The following is a 20,986-nucleotide window of genomic DNA, read 5'->3' on the forward strand; positions in this document are numbered from 1 at the left end:
TTATTTTCTACTGCTGCCATGTCCTTTAATATCAAATGGGTTTCAGCACTGAGGGCCTGATTCAGACCCGCTCGCAAGCGGGTCGATGGAGGGCCAGTGCGCACATGCGGCGTGCGCGAGCCCTGGAGCGAGCTCAAAAAGCACTCGCTCCGGCGCTCGCATCCAAAAGGGGCGGCTGTCGATGTTGAACAGGCACCAGATATATTGACCGATCAATCGATCGGCCAATACATCGGCCAGTGTGTATCCAGCTTAACTTCTTTCCGGGGTGTTAAAGCCTATGCTACACGATACGGTCGTTCCATGCCAAATCAACCACACAAAAAAACTAACTTTTTAACCCAAACCGTCTCAGATTTTCATGAGATTTGGTAGGATGGTAGATGGCCTACAGTAACTTTCATATGTAAAATTTTAGCCCTTAGTGAAACTGTGTTCATGCTACAGAATTACAAACAAAACTAAAAAAGATTACATTTTATGCTTGCAAGGTCAACCAAAACGAATCATAACTTAGCTTCAAAACAAGACCAACATGAAAGTTCTACCACAATTAGAAGCAAAGGGACTAGTTTTCATAAAAAATAGGGAATTATAGAGTCAGAGCTAAACCAAGTCTGGCGCTAGCCAAAACACTTAATAAACAGCTGCACCTATTACTTTATGAGAGGTTTTGCATTTGCATTTTGCAAAAATACAGAAACAAAGTATATAAACCATGCACCAATTCCTGAGTAATTAAGGTCTCAAACACTTAAGGTAATAAACACAATTGCACATGTGTTATAAAAATAAGGAGATGACAGATAAATAAAGAGGGAGAATGGATTCTCCTAATGAGTAATGGAGAATCAGTGTTCCAAAAGACTGCACCGCAAGGATTAAAAAGGAGTGTGTCTCGTATCGGCTAAACTCCAAGGTAAGAGACCATATTTAGCATCCTGCTTGTTTAAACGGCAATTGTGAAGGCAGGATTGTCTGGCTGTGCTATGATGTACACCTGCAAGTGCCGACTTAACTTGGAGATGTTATAAACTCCAGGGTATGGCCAGGGTCGCAACTAGGGGGGGGGGGCTAGAGGTGCACGTGCATCGGGTGCCAGATTGCAGGGGGTGAAAAAAGCTGACTCAAGGTGGCTTGGGGGCTGCAGACTCAGAAAACGGCCATCCAAAAATGGCCGCCGCCAAAGAGGAGACAAATGCTAGAGGTCCTTACTGGCCATGGGGGTTTATACTCATTGCCAGGGGGTTTATGCCAGCCATCTGCATGGACGAGCAAGGACAAACTTCAGGTACAGGAAGGGAGGGGGGCGCAAAATTGCTGCCTTGCACCGGGTGACAGGTATCCTAGTTTCGGCCCTGGTATGGCTTTGTACTAGCGTTGTTCTCAAAGTTCCAAACGAGCAGATGCTTGTATAGTACAGCCACTCCGTAGGCACAGCGCAGGGATATCCCAATGTGGTCTGCTGGTTGAAGCTGTATGCAGAGGCCGTGAGCAGTGTATAGCTGCTTTGCAGGTGGAGCTCCGAATGCAGAATATGTTCTTATTTCTGATATTTTTATTTTGTTTATAATGTGTTTATTACCTTAAGTTTTTGAGATCTTAATTATTCAGAAATTGGTGCACAGTTTATATACTTTTTCATAAAAAATAGTTTTAGATTTAAATATCGACTTCTCCATTTCAAGGTCACAGGATGTGGTGATGAACTTGAATATATATATATATATATATATATATATATATATATATATATATATATATATATATATATATATATATATGAAATAAGTTTTTTGTACATAAAAGTATGTTATACACTTGAAACATACCAAGAGATTATATTTATTTTGGGGAGCCTTTGGGATCAGGAGTAAAAAAAAAATGAAGTACGGCAATTGTACCCTTTTTGCACTAACCATGCAACTGGCAAGTTCAGACTTGTCTTGTAGGGTCTCTTTCGCTATCCTCGGGATGGCCGTCGGTGGTTTTCCATCAATGGGCACCATCGATGGGACAATTGGTGATGACCATCGATGATACTATAACAATCGATGGTTTGCACCACTCGATTGCCACCGGTGCCTGGCAGGCTGATGATAATAATAAAAAAAAAAAACGGGGCAGGACTTAGGTGACAGGGCTTAGCGGACAGCCAGGGGACGGAATAAGCTCTGTCATGAGCAGAAAAAAAACCATTGGGTTACACTTTGCGTCAATGGCGGAAAAGAATTCTCTCTGCCATCGATGGCAAAGCCATTGATAGTAAACCACTGATGTTTGTCAACTATTGATGGTCGATAGCCATCCCCTACTGTGTTCTTAGTCAAGCTGCAGCTTCTGCATTGAAAACTAGTGATACAAGGTACCTAAGGTCCTGATTCACTATGGATTGCAACTGCGATTATGCACGCAATTGGCCAATTGTTGCGTCTTGCGTATGCATCGCAGTGCTTGAACACTCTACTGTGATCGGGACTGCGATCGCAGTGACTACGAAGTCCCATCACAGAGTGAGTGACAGGAAGTGCCATTTGTGGGAGGTGACGCGGGGGGGTGTTCTGAGAAACGCAGACGTGACAGTGCGTTTGAACTCCGTTGTAGGGGCATGCATAAATTATCCTCTGCAATGCCATACGCAGTTTGAGTACTCACAGCGTGCAATGAAGTTAGCAATTTCTGAGTAAGGTCTGACCTTGTGCAAGTGTGTGTGAGGCTCCGATTGTACTCCATGTTACCGATGGTTTTGGAGGCTTGCTATACATTACAGATGTGTGCAAAGTAATGTGGGCGTTCTTGTATGCGCTGCATCGGCATAGTGATTGCAATGGATTAGCATATGATCGCAGTCAGACTGCGTGCATAATTGCAGCCACGATCGTAGTTGTGATCCATAGTGAATCAGATCCTAAGACCGTTTATCTGTAAGTACATTAAGACTCAGGGCTGCAACCCATTTGATATTAAAGGACACAGCAGCAGTAGAAGACAATTATCAGGCACAGGTTCCTAAGCTGGGATATGGATTATATAATTTTTTTTGTAACTTTTGCAATTTTTACAGCTTTTCTTTTGCAATATTTTCTTCTTTCCTTCTGATGTGATGCTCCCACACTGCTTAAACTTTCATTTAATGACTACAAAGCTTATTTATTCCTGCATGTTGCCACTTCTGTGTCACTTTCCTCATCTATTGATGTGCTTGATCCTTCCTCAGCAGTTACAGAATCCCTTTTAATTTGTTTCCTACAGTTATCAGAAATCATTTGATCGCTATTCACATGTGGCTGTTTTTTAATCATCTATGGTTGCTTGTTTTCTACTGCTGCCATGTCCTTTAATATAAAATGGGTTGCAGCACTGAGGGCCTGATTCAGACCCGCTCGAACGCAGGAACGCCTGCCGTTTGTGGGCTGCCCTACTGACATCACTCGTGATGTCAGTAAGTGGACTTCCTGCTCTATTAGGGCAGGAAGTCCACTGGGGCTTGCGGCCACGAGACACTACCGTAAGGGTCTAGTCGCAAGCCCGATGGTCGCGATGGTCTTGACCATCGCGGCCATCACCTGGCCACTTGCATAAGCTGTAGCCGCGGCTTAAACAAGCACCCGCCATGATTCAGAGCGAGCGCTCGCTTTTTGCGAGGACTGAGTTTGGGAACCTCTGAAAATCATGTGGCGCCCCCGGACAAGCAGGCAAGTGTCCTGGCCGGCTGCCTTTCCCCCCCCCCACCCAGACTCCCTTGCAGCTCCCACATAAAACCCCTGCCCAGCCCCCTGCTTCCCAATGTCTGTAAGCTTGGCATTGTGCAGCGGTGGCGGGGCCTAAATGACGCATGGTCATACCCCCTGCTCCACTTCTAATCCTGGGTAATATCCCCAGCCAAGCCCCCTATGCCACGTCCTCAAATGCCCCTGCCGCTATGCCATCCAAGCTGCCCCCTCCCGCAGGCAAGCTGGTCTTTGTATCACTAGTTCTCAATGCGAACCTGCAGCCAGACTGAGTGGTGCAAACCATCGATTGTTATTGTACCATTGATTATCACCGATGGTGACCATTGATGGAAAACTATCGATTTCCACCCCTAGAACACAGACACTCAAAGACAAGTCTGTACTTCTGGTTAGTGCAAGAAGTGTTCAAATGCCGTACTTGGGGCCTGATTCAGAGCCGCTCGTAAGCAGCCGCTCGTTCGTTCCGAGCGATGTTTGCACAACTGCGCATGCGTACGGATCGTAATACGCATGCGCGAACCAGTCAGTGTGGCCGAAAATCATTTGTTCGCTAAATAGCGAATGCCTGCTATTTTGAGTGACAGGAGGAGGCGTATGTGGGTGGTAACAGGGGAAGGTGCTTGAAAACGGGGAGTGAAGATCCGAACGCAGGCGTGCTTAAAGGTCAAAACGGGCGTTTTATGGGTGTGCATAATTAATACAGCAGCGTCATTGACCAAGTCACTGGGTTATTTTATAGTCAGAACTGCTCGCAAGATTGCGGTAGGAAAAACCAACCAAGAAAAGCGAGCAGTTAATACGATGGTCGATGTACTCGATTAATCTAATAAATAGCGGACATGACGTAGGATGCGAGCGGCCAGGGGGCGTAGTTTTCCAAAAAACGACCGCATGTTTTGTACGCTCGTTCAGACCTAGAGGCGTGAACAGACCGCAAAGAGCGAACGGTTCATTTGAATAGCCACCTCCTTTTTTCTGAGCGAGCGCAAATAGCGTCCGGCTCTGAATCAGGCCCTTAATAATTTTTTTTTTTTTTTTTTTTTTACTCCTGTTCTCAAAAGCTTCCCAAAATGAAACTTAAATACAATCTCTCTATGGTATAACGTACTTTATGTACAATAAATTTAAACATACACTTTTTTTTAGATATTCAAGGTCAAAGGTTACATCTTGTGACTGAAATGTAGAGGTCAATATTTAAATATAAACCTATTTTTTTTTTTTTCATGAAAACTATGGTCTCTTTGCTTCCAATTGTGTTAGAACTTTCATGTTGTTCTTGTTTTGAAGTTATTATTCGTTTTAGTTGACCTTGCAAGCATACAGGATTGCAAACATGACAAAAAATGTATCACTGCTGCCTACCATCCTATCAAATTTCTGGTTGGAAGCTGTGATGATTTGGTATGGAATGACCCAATAGGCAAAATTTAGACACCTCTTGGGTGGTCAGGTTACATATCAAAAATGATGGTGCGATATTAAACTGACCTCAACAATGCTCTACAGTAGGGGTAGGCAACCTGTGGAGCTACACATCCCAGGGCATGCTAAAATTGTGGCAGGATATGCTTGTATGTGTAGCTCCACATAATTTGGAATGCCACAGGCTGCCTACCCCTGCTTAAGTTCTGGAACGAGATAATATATTGTGTTTTTTTTTTGTTTGCGTCCATAGAGGGAAGTACAAAAAACTGGATTTTCACTGCGATTCCAGTGGTATCAGCTTGTAAAAGTGTATAGTATGGCAAATAAGCACGCATCTCTGGCATGTCACAGTGGGCTTTGTAGCTCTCATCTGCAAGTTCTAAAACCCCTCAACCATCAATACATTACCTCCACGTACCTGTCCCACATCATTTACACCTTCACGTGCCTGTCCTACATCATTTACACCTCCACGTGCCTGTCCTACATCATTTACACCTCCACGTACCTGTCCTACATCGTTTACACCTCCACGTACCTGTCCCACATAATTTACACCTTCACGTACATGTTCTACATCATTTACACCTCCACGTACCTGTCCTACATCATTTACACCTCCACGTACCTGTCCCACATAATTTACACCTTCACGTACATGTTCTACATCATTTACACCTCCACATGATTTAACCCAGTGATTCCCAAACTTTTTTGAATCACTGCGCCCTAGTGTATCAGAATTGTTTTCATGGCACCCCTAAGCCAAAAGTTTGTTGTTGAGAAATTCAGAAAAAAATTTAGTAAAGTAAATTGTGCTGACCCGTCCTCCTTCGGTTCAGTTATGCGATGAGGACAGGTTTGCACTTCTGTTTGTCCACATATTTACATTGACCATAAATAATTTTATTTGGTGCTGGACCACCAACCTGAGGCAAGTGTCGGCTCACAGTTTGGGTACCACTGATTTAACCCATTATTGAGCTTTTTAGAGAAATTCACCTAAAAACTATTATGTTCTTATTGGGCAAATTATTCTATTTAAACTCTTCAAACGCATGATTATTCATTTACAAGGTGTGTACCAGAAGTCCCAACATTTTTACCTTACAATAAAGATTTTCCATATCCTTTCACCTGCTCAGGGGGCTGGGAACAAGAAGAAAATGCCTGTTTTCTCAGAAAATGCATTTAGAGTTTGGAGATGAATTGCATATACTATTTTAATTGACCCCCCCATTGTATCTGAGCCCTAAAGGGATCCTGCTGCACATTTAAAGACCTCTTATCTAGGTTCTGACTACAATGCCAAATCTCCAATCCCCCCCCCCCCCCCAAAAAAAAATAATATATATATTATCTCCACTTGGTATAGACTAGACTCTTCAGACATCCCGCTTCATACAATGTAGTAGTGCAGACATCACAAGTTTCCCTTCTCTCCTATGTGTGTATGAATGAACACTTGTGATGACAGCGGGCACAATGTGCTATTGCTGATCAGAACATTGCGTCACTCTCAGCAATTTCATTCCTTACCCCCATTAAGTCACTGTACAGATTATCTACTACATACCTTCCTCCACACGGACCTCCCTCCCATATTTGTATCATACACCACTCTAGCCACGGTACTTATTTGTCATCTAGTTCAGATGGTCACATCAAGTACTTAGCGAGACATTTACTAATGTCCACAAAGGCTATAAAAGATTGGAAATGAAGCTACCTGCCCATTTTAAGAAAATATCATGGGCGCAGTACTGATGAGAGATCGAAACACTCCCTCCACCTGTTTTGGGCCACCTAACTAAACTAAAAACCAAGGAGACATGGGCTAGTTTCTATGCCACTTCTTTTTTTATGCATTATATTTTATTGGTTTATTAACATACACACATTGCAACAGACAAATGAAACAATACAAATAGACAGATGTGCAATAAACATGAAAAAAATGGAAACTCAAGATTATATAAAAACGTAAAAAAACAGCAACCTGCTGCATAAAGGTAATCTGGAGAAACTGGATATAAAACACAAGGAAGAGAAGGGGAAAGGGAAGAGGGTATAGGAAAGTAGACTGTGCCTAGCAGTAGGTCAGATCGAGATTAGTGGGGTAACACATACTAATGGGAACATCTATCCTAGGCTCAAAGGCATGCAGTAGAATAGCTTCTGGAATCCTTAAATTCCAGCCAGGGACCCCAAACAGCACAGAATGTTCTGTCACTTTATTTGGGTTCAGTCTAACATTCTAATGTGAACTTCCTCGTACAATTGGGTTAATTCAGTACTAGCGGGGCAAGTCTATGATTGTAAGATTGTGTGTTTGGCTGTAAGCATTACTTTTCCATTTACGTGGAAACTCCTATCTTTGGCTGACGTCTAGCATATTCCTGGTATCCTGTGAATAATGGACATTGTTCCCTGATTAAAGAACTTAAAAGACAACAGCGTCATTTTCTATATAGTGAACCTAAATGATTATCTACTGACAGCCTGTAAATTTCATTTACGTAGTAAAAAAAATAATAAAATACTAGAAGTGAAGAATCTCATTGAATGTTACCCGGACTGGTCAGCTGTTACTGGCTGACCGGAGGGCTGCCTCTCCACATTTGCTGTCTCTGGGTGTGCCAAATACATTGCCTGCCAAGAAAGCACAGATGCTGAGGCATATGGCTTTTAGTAACATGCAGTATGCTGGCAGTGTTGTCAGTGTGCTGGGCAAGCAGAGCCACAACTCAATCTTCTGAAGACACTGTGATTCAGTCACAGAGCCCTGAGTGTGCTGGGCAACATTTATGCAAATAAACAAAATACATAGATATTGTGCTTCATGTCCCAAAAGATGACGCTCGCTCGAAGGGTTGGGCCAAAGCCACTCTGCTCACTACATGTTTATTTATTTTTATTTATTAACAGTTTCTTATATAGCGCAGCATATTCCGTTGCGCTTTACAATTGTAAGCATTAATAGAACAAAAAGTAATAACAGACAGATATATAGGTAGGAAGGCCCTGCTCGCAAGCTTACAATCTATAGGGAAATAGGCATTGATACACAAGGATAGGTGTTATATATTACATTTTGGTCCAGCCAGAATGCACATGTGTCATATGACTTTAGTTGCCACGGTAATCTGTGTAATTTGTGGTTCTACTAAACTTTAGCATGAATCATAGTGTATGTTGTTCAAATCAGGTGGCTCCTATGTAACATTTCCATTGCATCGTTTGGCAAGGAAAGTGCACGCCAGACAGGATTACTTAGGAGTATATTGTTGGATGACTGTGGCGCATGGGCAGTGACTAGTAATGACATTGTTATGGTTTCTTTAAAGGGTTATCCATGAAATAGTGCTACAGGTTGAGTCTCCCATATCCAAAATGCTTGGGACATGGGTTCTGTGGATATCGGAATATTCCGTGTTTTGGAATAATTGCATACCATAATGAACTATCTTGGGAATGGGACCCAAATATACACACACAATGCATTTGCGTTATATACACCTTATACACACAGTCTGCAGGTAATTGTATACAATATTTTCAATCATTTCGTGGCTCAAGCAAAGTTTGTGTAGAGAACTGAAATTAATTTGTTTTCATACACACCTTACACAAACAGCCTGGAGGTAATTTAATACAATGTATTTCATAATTTGTGCCTTAGATCAAGTTTGTGTACATTGAACCATAAAAATCAAAGGTTTCATTATCTCAGTCATGACAAAATAATTCCGTATTTCGGAATATTTGGATATGGGAGACTCAACCTGTATACTACTTCCATGTAAATCTGTAATTCGTTTATTGATGGTGGAGGTGGGGTAGTAAAACTCTTGGCACAGCAAGACCCATCATGAATTGTGGCATGGTCTGATATATTTTGTGTAAGGATTATGTACTTTAAAACATTCAGTGAATTAAGCCACGAACACACTAGACGATAGGTTGGACAATTTGAACGATAACTAAATCGTCCAGTGTGTACGCGTTGAACGGCCAACGATCCGCGCTTCTGCGGGTCGTTGAAGATGTCGTTCATCGTTTGAACATGCAGGCCAACCTGACGATATCATCCATTTGTGCATGTTCAGGGATGAGGGAGGGTGCCGGCACTGAGCGATATCGTTAACGATATTGTTCAGTGTGTGTGCGCTCAATGTCGTTGTTAATGACATTGAGCCCGGCACTGCAGGGGAAACACTAGTTGAGTTCGCTCGTGGAGCATATTGTCTAGTGTGTATGAGCTTTAATCCTGATCTGGTTGTATGTACTAAATGGAAAGTTTGCTCAGGAACTCAGGCCCTGATTCAGAGCCGGACGCTGTGACAGAGCGCTCGCTCTGAATCAGGGCCGTCCCTCTGATTTTAAGAGCGGCCTCCTGGCCGCTTGCATAGCTGTGGGTAACCACCCACAGCTATAGCGAGCGGCCAAAATGATGGTCGCGATGGTCAAGACCATCGCGACCATCGGGCTTGCGATGAGACCCTTGCGGTAGGGTCTCGCTGCCGCAAGCCCTCGAGTGCTTTCGGCTCTATCAGAGCCAAAAGCACTCCCACTGACATCACTAGTGATGTCAGTGGGGCCGGTCCCAGATGATAGGCGTTCCCATGGGAACGCCTCCGTCTGGGCAGCCACGCCCCCGGCACACCCACCAAAGGGGGCGTGCTGTCAATCACCATCGACAGCATGCCCCCTTTGGTGCGAGACCCATAACGACGGCTTGGTCGTCGTTATTCATGTCTCGCGCATGCGCACGACGGAGCCGCCTCCGTCGTGCGCATGCGCACTTGGCCAACTTCGACCTGCTTGCGAGCGGGTCTGAATCAGGCCTTCAGTTACTTTAGGGGAGATGAATCAAGCCTTCTAAAGAGGATGGGTGGAGAAGTTTCCCATATAGACAAATCGGCTTCTTGCTATCATTTTATAGAATGTACATGATTACTGCTAGCTAGAAGCTAATTGGCTGCTGTGGCAATGCCTACAATTGTCCTATTTAGGTAGTTTCATAAATCTCCCTCTTTATCCCATAGATGTACGTACAATTAAGAGCCTCCTGTGAAACCTTTTCTTATTTTTGTGTATTTATTGTGTACATCTGCCCACTCCCAAAAAGGATTGTGTCTGAGCCCCCTGTAAATCCTGCTTTGTTATTGACAAAATATGAGAAGCAGGTTACATATGTACATGTTGTATGTGGCAGAATACCACATAAACACATTTATAATCCCTGATTTGTCCTTGCAGCTTGTGTGTTGCTGAATAAATGTACTCCACTAAAGAGATGGGTTTAGTGGTGACTGGGAACCAGGGACAGGGCCTGAAGCTTTCTGCTTTTCTTCCCCCCCCTTTCCCATTACGCTGATCTAACGAGTTGGCAGTAAATCCAACTCCAGTGACTTTGTCTTCAATGTCATTTAGTGGGTGGTGTCACACAAGCTCGGCATAGATGGCAATGACTTGTAAGCAGAGTAGATGTCACACAAGCAGATTAAATGCTGGAACAACTATTTAAACTCTGCCTGCAATGAAAGTGTTAAAAGGAGAAACGATTCTCTTGCAAACTATTGCACAAAGGCTTAGCTTGCAAGCAGATGCTAGGGCATATTTGTTACCCATTTACCCCTCTATCGAAGTATCAGTGGAACATTTTAGAACACATTGGTGTATCTCTGTAACTGCAGAGTGGTGTCTGTAATAAAAGTGGAGTATAGGTTATACCTGCACTTGTTTTGTGTACATGAGTGTGATTTTTAGTGTTTTGAAACTGAACAGATAGCAGTTGCAGGAAAGCCATTAGCTGTCCTTTAGAGAGAAGTCTGGTGACTGTATTGAGAGTTCTCAGGCTAAGAAGCAATGTGTAGCCTGTTCTATAGGTGGTCTTGGAGAGGGGATGCAGTTATGACAGTCTGGACCCAGAATATGCCACTGCACCGGTCTGGACCACCAGTCGGTATATGCCACTGCACCGGTCTGGACCACCAGTCGGTATATGCCACTGCACCGGTCTGGACCACCAGTCGGTATATGCCACTGCACCGGTCTGGACCACCAGTCGGTATATGCCACTGCAGCGGTCTGGACCACCAGTCGGTATATGCCACTGCAGCGGTCTGGACCACCAGTCGGTATATGCCACTGCATCGGTCTGGACCACCAGTCGGTATATGCCACTGCATCGGTCTGGACCACCAGTCGGTATATGCCACTGCATCGGTCTGGACCACCAGTCGGTATATGCCACTGCATCGGTCTGGACCACCAGTCGGTATATGCCACTGCATCGGTCTGGACCACCAGGCAGAATATGCCACTGCACCTATCTGGACCACCAGGCAGAATATGCCACTGCACCTATCTGGACCACCAGGCAGAATATGCCACTGCACCTATCTGGACCACCAGGCAGAACATCTGAACATCTCTTTACAACAACTACTTTCACAAATTTCTACATTTACCTGAGACTGCTGGTTACACCTTAACCAAACTCTTTAAATAGCCCTTGATGAGGTGGCTTCAGCTACCCATCAAACTTCACGTAAACTGAAATCACAACCGTGGCTTTCCACAGACTCCTACAAATACTGTCACATAAAGTAGAATGTCAGTGGTGTAAATCTTAATCCAAATGACTTCCTCACATACTGTAATATAGGAATCCACCCATCCGTCATCCTAACCCTCTGTCCACCCCTTCTGTGTCGCCCCTGTCTGTCTGCCCCTCCCCATTAGAATGTAAGTTCTCACGAGCAGGGCCCTCTTCCCTGATTTTTCTTCCTTTACTTATATTGTTATCTATGCTATACTCCTTACAACAGCACCTAACTCTTGACATCCTGCTACTGTTGGAGTAATGTTTATATGCCATGTACTTGTCTTGCAATGTCTTGTACTGTATGTCACTGTTTTCTTGTTCTGTTCAACTGTTTCTGTACTTTGTTTATGTACTATGTAAGGCACTGCGTAACCCTTGTGGCGCCATATAAATAAAGGATAATAATATGCTGCTGCACCTCCGCTGGACCACCATATGTTGATATTTAATCAGTGTTTACATATTGTATATCTATATGACCATTTCTCTCTTGAGAGATGTAAAACTGGGGTCATACAAACGCTACCCTCTATAACGGGGGTGGGTAACCTTTTTTCTGCTGAGGGCCATTTTGATTTAAAAAATATTATTTACGGGTCGGTGCAGGCCACGCCCCCTCCGTGTGATGTCACACGGGGACGGGGCCACAATCGCCAGTGATTACAGCAATGCTCTGGGGAGCTGTAAGGGCAGCGGAGTGACCGTCTGAAGTGTCTTAAGGATGCTCTAGGCGGCACTGCTGCATAGATTCTGGCTGCAGGGTGCCATTATAGGCACCCTGTTATCCAGATGAGGCTAGCAGAAAAAGCTCCAAGGGCCTGACTAAATTATTCCGGGGCCTATACGGCCCCCGGGCCTGATATTCCCCATCCCTGCTCTATAATGTACTCTTCTCTGTGCCATCTAGATTGCAGTGTATTTTATAGGATTCAGTGTGTGCTACAGTCGCGCCTATTAATGAAATCTTTAACAGCGTTTATAATCCCATCCAGTCATCTGCATCAAACAACTAGGGATGGTTTCAAACTACTTCTGTTGGTTTTTGGGTTTTTTTGGTGGATTTTTGTGCCAGGAATTGTGTATTTCCCCACAAATATATTCCAATATCCTGTTTTCATTTAGGGGTATATTTACTGAAGTGAAAGTTTTTAGAAATAGAGATGTTTCCCATAGCCACCAATCGGATTCTTTTTAACATTTCACTAGCACATTCCAGAAGATATCTAGCAGCTGATTGGTTGCTATGGGCAACATCTCCATTTCTAAAAACTTTAACTTTAGTAAATATACCCCTTAGGGAGTGTACACATGGTCATACTGCTCGACGGTCCGATAACGATCGTTATCTGATCGTCCTGCATGTGCTGGATCGAACATCCAGCACATGCAGCAACCCACCAACTACTATACTCCTTATAGTTAACAGGCTAACCTGGTCGATATCGACCAAGTTGGCCTGCATGCACGTGTGATGGTCGATATCGTTATCGAACATTCGTGCCCGCACATCGACCATCGTTTGGTCATTTGAGGGGGCCATAAACTTGATGATTTGAATGATAACGATATGATCGTTATCATTTAAATTGTCAAGTTTATCTGACCGTGTGTATGCACCATTAGTCTTCATCTCCCTCTTAAGTCAAAGCTGTGATTGAAAAACCAGGTTTTACTATTTTAGGCATCCATACACTGGCTACTGAAAGATTTTGGGGGCTCTGTTTTTTTTTTTTTTTTCTGGCTTAAATAGTATCAGCTCATTCTATTAACCACATACAACCTGTGTACAAAGGTTACTGTTTTGTAAGGATTTTTACTTTGGAGTTGATGGCTCCTTTGTTTTGTATTACTCTATCTGGCTCTGTTCACATATAACCTGCTGATTTTCCGCGTGCTGGGTGTGACCAGGGGTTGTCTGAAATTACATTCTAATAGGAGATTGAAATAATATTGCAGTGTAATATTCAGAAAATGGCATTAAACTGTAGTCCCCATGTTGTTACTGCAGTAATGTGCCTTACTAATTTGCCCACCATAATCAAATAATGAAATTTCAACATGACTTTGTCCCTGGTTTAAATACAATTTTAATCACTTTGTTGTAATGCTTTGTTTAAGTCTCGTTTTCCATTTAATAATAATAATAATGATCTGCAGCTCTTGTAATGATGCTGATGATGTATGACTTGTGCAAAAATGTAGCTGATGATTGTAGTGTGTTTTCCCATGAGCCTCGTCCATCATTAGGAATATTGACCCATTCCAGCTTGCTGAGTGATCGAGACCTGCATATTTCACTCATGTCCTCAGATTGCGTGTTAGCGAGGCTGGACCTCCTTCCCTTCCGAGCATCATAAGGGCTGGGCAGGGCTTATGTGCAGTCTCCTCTTCACTTGCCTGGAAACACTATTGGAAAGGAAGCAATATGGACCCTGCATGGATTTCTAAAGTGCTGGAGAAGGTGACGCAGTGCCGCAGGTTTTAGACCGGTAACCAGATTTGCAGGACTGTACTGAATATTTGTGCCCACTGTCTGTGCTGTTGGCATTAGGCAGTGGCCAAGTAACTGCTGGTAACCTCTAAGATCTGTCCCCTCCGATAACCTCAGATGAGCATGTTGTGCTGCCAGTCTGGTGTAACCTCTTGGCATTGATGGAGTTAAGATGTTAGGCTGGTCGTGTTACCAGTTGTGATTGCATGGTTTTTACATTTTATTGATTTATCTAATTTCTCCGAGTGCTTTCCTGTGCAATAGCTGATGATCTGCTTTACAAGACATAAGTGCAGCAGTAAAAAAAAAATATGTATTTAGTGTACATGCATTTATAGTAACATTACTTTTTTGCTTTTTGTTACGGTGGGTATTTGATGGTCTTTAGGTCAGTGACAGCGATCATGAGGTCATTGATAGTTATATTACCTCTGTAAGTATACTGCTTTCTTGGCAGTAATTGGTTAAACTATGGTCATGGTTTAATAACTGTAGAGTCTGCATTTATCCACTTAAATCTGTTATGTTTCCAGTTCTGATAATCAAATAAAGAAACTGCCATGTTTTATAATTTTACTCAATAATTACCCATCTCTTAAAGAAGGTAAATGGCCGTCTAGATAATGTATTAGTGATGGACTTGGCAGTTTTGGTTGGAACTTGTCCATGCAAAAGATTCACTTTCCGGCCTCCTAGTGAGTCCAGAATTTAGGCAAGTTGCAGCAAATTAACAAAGGAATGTTCATTAGTGATGTTATATATGCCCTGTTATTAATGTGCTCTTGAGTTGCTATAATGAAGTGATTTTAAGCTTATGAGTTTTTATACCCAATATGTACCCATATTTTCCTTAATGTTACTATAAAGATTTGCTAAGTGACACCTGGTTCATTTGATAGTCACCGGTCACACCACAATGTATTTACATGTTCTCACTTGAAGTAGTTGTAGTCATTGACTGGGGATGGCATGTACTGGTTAGTGCTGATCACGCAAGTGTGCTGGTTACCCATGTTCACTAACATACAAGTGATCTTCATGGGCTTTAGCAATGCAGTGATCCAGTAACACTAGAAGAGAGGATTTTGCTTTTGTGACCTTTTTATACCATTTTCCTGGTGTGTAGTAACTCAGCTAAGTATGTCACATGCCATTAAAATAGTAATCTGAAGTATATTTGCTGGAAAAGAATATATAGTCACTGAAGTGTTCAGTTGAGGGAAACGTAGAGTAGCTGAAGTGGCTTCCACTCTGCAGTGCTTACTTCATTGTCCTATTATAGCAGTGACATCACCACAGGTCGCAGGGATATTATGTGCTGAATACGGGAACTGCAGAGGGCTATCTTCTTTTTAGTAGCTCAATGTTTATTTTGTGTTCTAATTCATCTAGTCACCATCACTTTTTCTTTTAAACTTGTATAGTCGTGGTCTCCTGTAGTTGTAACGCGGCTGCCGGTCTAAATCCCGACGGCTGAAGCCCAACAAGGGACTTAAGACAGGCGTCGACATACTGATGCCTATCTCAATCACAACGCCGGAACACAGAAGGACAGGGGTGGGTGGGTGTCTGTTTAGTTTACATAGCTGGCTTAGCGTTAGGTTTTTTTTTGGGGGGAGGTTAGGGTCAGGCACCCCTATGGGGGGGGGGGGTCAGGCACCCCTATGGTGTGGAGGGTAAGGGTTAGGCACCACTGGGGGGGTTAGGTTTACGCATCACGGGGGGTGGGCTTAGGGTTAGGCATTAAGGGGGGGAAGGTTAGGTTTAAGCACTAACGGGGAGGTTTAGGGTGGGTGGGAGTTAGGGTTAGGCACTAAGGGGGGAAGGTTAGGTTTAAGCACTAACGGAAAGGTTTTGGGTGTGGGGTGGGACGGTTAGGGTTATGCTAGAAGAAGGGAGGACAGCTGGCATTACATACAGATTCCATATAATATTTGTTTGTGGTGTTACTGTTAAGGGGCCTATCCATTAGCAGATAAATTTGAACGATTAATGATTTAACTGCTAATGGATAGGCTCCGAACGATGAAAATTCACACTCCCGCGGCCGACAAATTTTGTCTTTTGTCTCTCCAACATGTTGTTCAATTATCGTTTATCACTGACAGATATTAGAAATATCTGTCGCGGTAAACGATGAACAATATTTTTAATGAAAATAAATAGAAACATTAAAAAAAATCCACTCCCTGAATGATGTCATGCGATATCGTTCGCCGTTTGCAAAAATCTGTCATGTACACGACAGATATCTGTCACCGCAGCCCCAGGAATTTTCAAAGGATAATCTTTTGTCTTTAATCTTTTGAAAAAGATCTGCTAATGGATAGGCCCCTTTACAACCTTCAATTTATTATAGTATCCTTTCACTTCGAACAACTTCCATCGTGTTGGTCATCCAGTAATGTTGTTCTTCCATGTATCCTCATTGTGCTGCTCCTAAAATGTGTGCTTGAATCTTAAATGGTTTCTTAGCCAATTTGAAATGCACTGCACATACATGCCTGTAACTTTGTCCCCAACAAGAGGGTTCCAGTAAATGCAGTTATAGTGGGGGTACCCACCTGAAAGACTCCACTGTTTTCTGAGAAATTAAGCAATCTTGATAACTTCTGATTTCCAGTGTACACACTACTGAATTGTGGTTCTATCTGAACAATTTAACTTAAAGATCATCAAATGTGACTTTTTAAATGAACCGTGTCGGACTGGTCATGTAAATGTGCACGATAATTGCTCATTGGGACTGACAAATGTCATGCAGCAGGCAGTGGCGTCCTTACTTTTTGGTTGCCTCTGGACAAGTGGGTGGGGCCTCATGTGTGGGGGCGGGGCCACGCACTCGAACCCCGTTTTTAGTGTCTCCGGGGGGGTCCAGGAAATGCGGGCTGCCACCGGGGACCAGTGTGCTTGTAGTGCTGGCTCCCTCACTGTGACCCGGCTCCTGTCACCAGAGGGGCAGTCTGCACTTTGGTGTCACCCCTCGGCGGGTGACACCTGAGTGCGGCCCACACCCCCCTTGTGACACCACTGCCAGCAGGCCAGATCTATATATATAGTGCGGATCGTATAGTGTGTACACTGTATTGCGCCTGCACCGCGGCCGTTAGTCAATTAACAACGCCATACCGCTAAATACAGCATATATTGATATATCGTGTGGCCATACATCGGACTGTGTAGTGTGTATGGTATGTGCGATAAATCGTTACATCGTGATGCACCATCACTGAGTACACAAATCGAATCATGTGTACCCAGCCTTAGCTTAAGGTAGATGTGACTTATACACTCAAAGGCCATTCATTAATATTTTGTGCATAACCACTGGATATTACTGCTAGCCACCTTCATCTGATAATAGTTCACTTGCTTCCCACGACTGTTCTTGTGCTATAATTCAGTACTGGCAGGCCAGATCTGCATATGTGTTTGTTCATCGTCCCTGTACTTACCGCCATTGCATGTGTGTAGGAGGTGAATTCAGCATCTTACTCCTTTATTGCCTTGCTCTGCTTATTGTATTCACCACACTCCTTGTACTGTGTATTGTATTTCATTTAGGATTTATGCTTTATTTTGTTTTTAACCCACGTAACATTTTTTCCATTTGACAACCTATTATATTTTTAGTCTTTAAAAGTTGTCGTCTTTGTTTCCTTCCTTAGTCTGAATCTGGTTATGGATCGGAGTCTAGCTTACGGCGGCATGGCTCAATGGTTTCCCTGGTGTCTGGAGCAAGCGGCTATTCAGCTACATCCACATCATCATTCAAGGTCAGACGCTGATCTAATTGCTTTTTTCCTTCTAACTTTAGACTTCCGTGGTGTATAGTTCAATAAAAAAAAATTGTCAATGTTAATGGGAAAGAATGTATTTAGATGTGGATGGACAAATGTTTTTAACTTCAACATATATCCTTTTTTTTTTTTTTTTTTTTTTTTTTAGCCATATTTTGTTCTTGTATCTTGTTTATTACATGACCCAACTGCTGTGAGAAGTCATTGCTGTTTAAGTTTACTCTAAAGCATATTTTACAGTGTTATCTTGAACTTTAATAATACACTAGACAAAAGTGATTGGACACCCACCACGGAAGCAAAATGCATACCATTGCACACAAGTTCCAAATGGCCACTAATGTGGCTGTTTCAGCAAGAAACCTTCGTAGGGAGGCCCATGCAATTGCAGTCCTACAGAAACCACAAATGCCACCTGCCATGTTTCCAGGGCGACGCTGGACTGGTATAGAGAAAATTCGGTAACCCAGATTGACTGGCCAGCTCACAGTCCAGATGATTACCCCATTGAGAACCACTAGAGTGAATTGGAGCGACTGGTGCATTCTAAGCCGTCTCAACCTTCAGTGTTTACAGTATGTCACTGTACTTGAGGTGGAATGGCAAAACATACCGCCTGCTGTTGTCTAGGAACTTGTGGACAGTTTGCCAAGAAGAGAGTCTGCAGTAATCACTGCACGTGGTGGACCTACAAAGTACTGGCGTCAATAAAATCTTGTTAATCTATTTGCCATCTTGTGTCCAATCACTTTTGTCTACATTATGTATACTACAGATGTGTCCAAGTTCATTGTTGCTGATCGCGCCACAAACGTGCTCGTGCATCATGCTATGCACCACGATGCACTATGACACGTCCCCGATAGCGGGAGTGCATCTCCATTACTCAAATGCGTGTCTCTGATCGCGGGAGTCAATCTCGTGCCACGCATGGCGTGATTCGCTGCACTACAGGCAAGGATGTAGCGGGGCATATCTGTACATATAGTTGCCGTTCTTCATTTACATTGGAATTGCATATTTTTGGCATTTTTTTAGAACTTTTGTTTTGTGTTTTTCCCCAGTTTTATTGACGCACCTAAAACTAACAGCGGAGCTATCTGGAAAACTCTTGGTGCTTAGGAGCTGATTCAGACCATCTCGCTAGGATGTGACCGCTCGTAGCTGGCCGATATTTGCAATCTGCGCATGCGTATGTATCGCAATACGCGTGCACGAACCTCTGCGATAGATCGAGAAGCTCTCGCTCGCCCAGCATAGACAGCCCAGTTGAATGAGTGACAGGAGAGGCCGATTGTGGTTGGTAACAAGGGCAGGCCACTAAAAACGGGGGAGTGGAGGTACGAACGCAGGTGTGCCGGAGCATCTCAACGCTGTTTCAGAGGTGTGCATAATTAACAGCCAGTGTCGTTGTACACGTCACCTGGTTGAATTTCACACTGAAGTGATTGCAGTGCTTGCGGCAAGGTATAGTCAACCTCAAACGCTGCGAGCACATCCGATGGTGTTTTCATGCACTTCCAGGAGATGACGTGCGCAAGTGGGCGTATTATGAATGGCTAGTGGGCGTCTGCATACACAAAGTGATCGCACGCCAAGACATAGTAGGCCTGCTAATGCGATTGCCTGCCTTGCTGGGCGTGCGTTACATTTGCATACGCTGGGAGCGAGCGAATGCATCTAGTGAGCGGGTCTGAATGAGCTCCTTAGTTCACTGAAACTGCTTTTGAGAGTTTGTGTGGTCCCAGCCAGTACAATGAATACCATGTCTGAAAAACAAAAGAATTCGATGTTGTGTTATCTTACAGTAGGGGGATCCCTGTGAACAATATTATATAACATGTTTCAAAATCCACATTTAGGGCCTGATTTAGTAGTGCACATAGATTCCCAATTTTTGAGAATCGGCACAGGATCCTTTCTGCGAGTTTGCAGAATGGATCCTGCTAACTCGCTCACAGACTGGCAGTGATTGACAGTCTATTGCCGTTTGTGGACAGGTAGGGTGCGGCAATGCTGTCTGTCGCTGTCCTGCGGGCAGACCCTCCAGATACGCCAATATGAGAATCGCCGCCTGTGACTTTTACAGGTTACCTCAGCATGTGCGGTTAACTAAACCTGGTAACTGCCTCCAGCAGAAGAAGAATATAATGCTAAAGCATAAGGTGAGCTTCTGCTCTCACCTGCATACACAATTATCAATACCTTAGAGAAATAGGTAATATGAGGCCTTGGGTCATAAAAACACAGATCCAGAACTAGAATTAACGTTTACTTCAGGAATGTCTTCAAAGCTTATGTACAAAAAGTTACAAAGGATATAATAATGTTAAAAAATCAGTTACTCACACTTTCCAGAAAATCAAATAAAATTAAAAAGGGAGAAACAAACCATTCTGATCATGTTGGATTAAATGGTTCTGGGATGAGGCCTTCCCAGTGAAGAATTAGGGAGCATCTGTATCCTTCGACAGCCTCATGCAAAAAGAACAGTGGGCCAGGGTTGACTCTCATATTTATGCCTGCTTTTCCAGGCACCCCCTCCCTGGGGATGATTTTAACCCTTTTAAGCTCAGAGTGGGCTGTTTTAGATGGCTGAAGCTCCTGGTTTCCTGGTCACCTGAACAGGGGTTCTTTAATTACACATTCAGCCCTATTTGAAGTTTGGGAAACAGGCCTGGGTCAATAAACGTGCCCAGTGACTAGGTGAGGAAATTCACACCTCCGGAGACTCTCCCGGGTCCATCCATTCTTTTGATCACTGTCCCCAAACAGAACCCAGGGCTCTTAATGACTGTTTTAGCAAGGGACTGGCCAGCTGTCATATAATTCCAGACATGTGTCTTTTATGCCATATACAGTGGGACATATTTATGGCTGATTCAGGAAGACAGACCTTCTTACAACCTCTCTTGCCCAG

General features: G+C 43.5%; 1 protein-coding gene across 2 annotated transcripts in view; it reads left to right on the forward strand.

Moving 5' to 3' along the window:
• CERT1 (ceramide transporter 1) overlaps positions 1 to 20,986 on the forward strand; it is a 119,017-nt gene that overhangs the window by 64,132 nt on the left and 33,899 nt on the right. For both annotated transcript variants that reach the window (XM_088443733.1, XM_088443734.1), the window contains exon 4: positions 17,935 to 18,042. In XM_088443733.1, coding sequence (XP_088299859.1) covers positions 17,935 to 18,042 — 108 coding nt within the window. The remainder of the gene's footprint in view (positions 1 to 17,934; positions 18,043 to 20,986) is intronic.

The sequence above is a fragment of the Taudactylus pleione genome, unplaced genomic scaffold, assembly GCF_031769625.1.
Source record: "Taudactylus pleione unplaced genomic scaffold, aTauple2 ptg000333l, whole genome shotgun sequence".
Classification (NCBI taxonomy): Eukaryota; Metazoa; Chordata; class Amphibia; order Anura; family Myobatrachidae; genus Taudactylus; species Taudactylus pleione.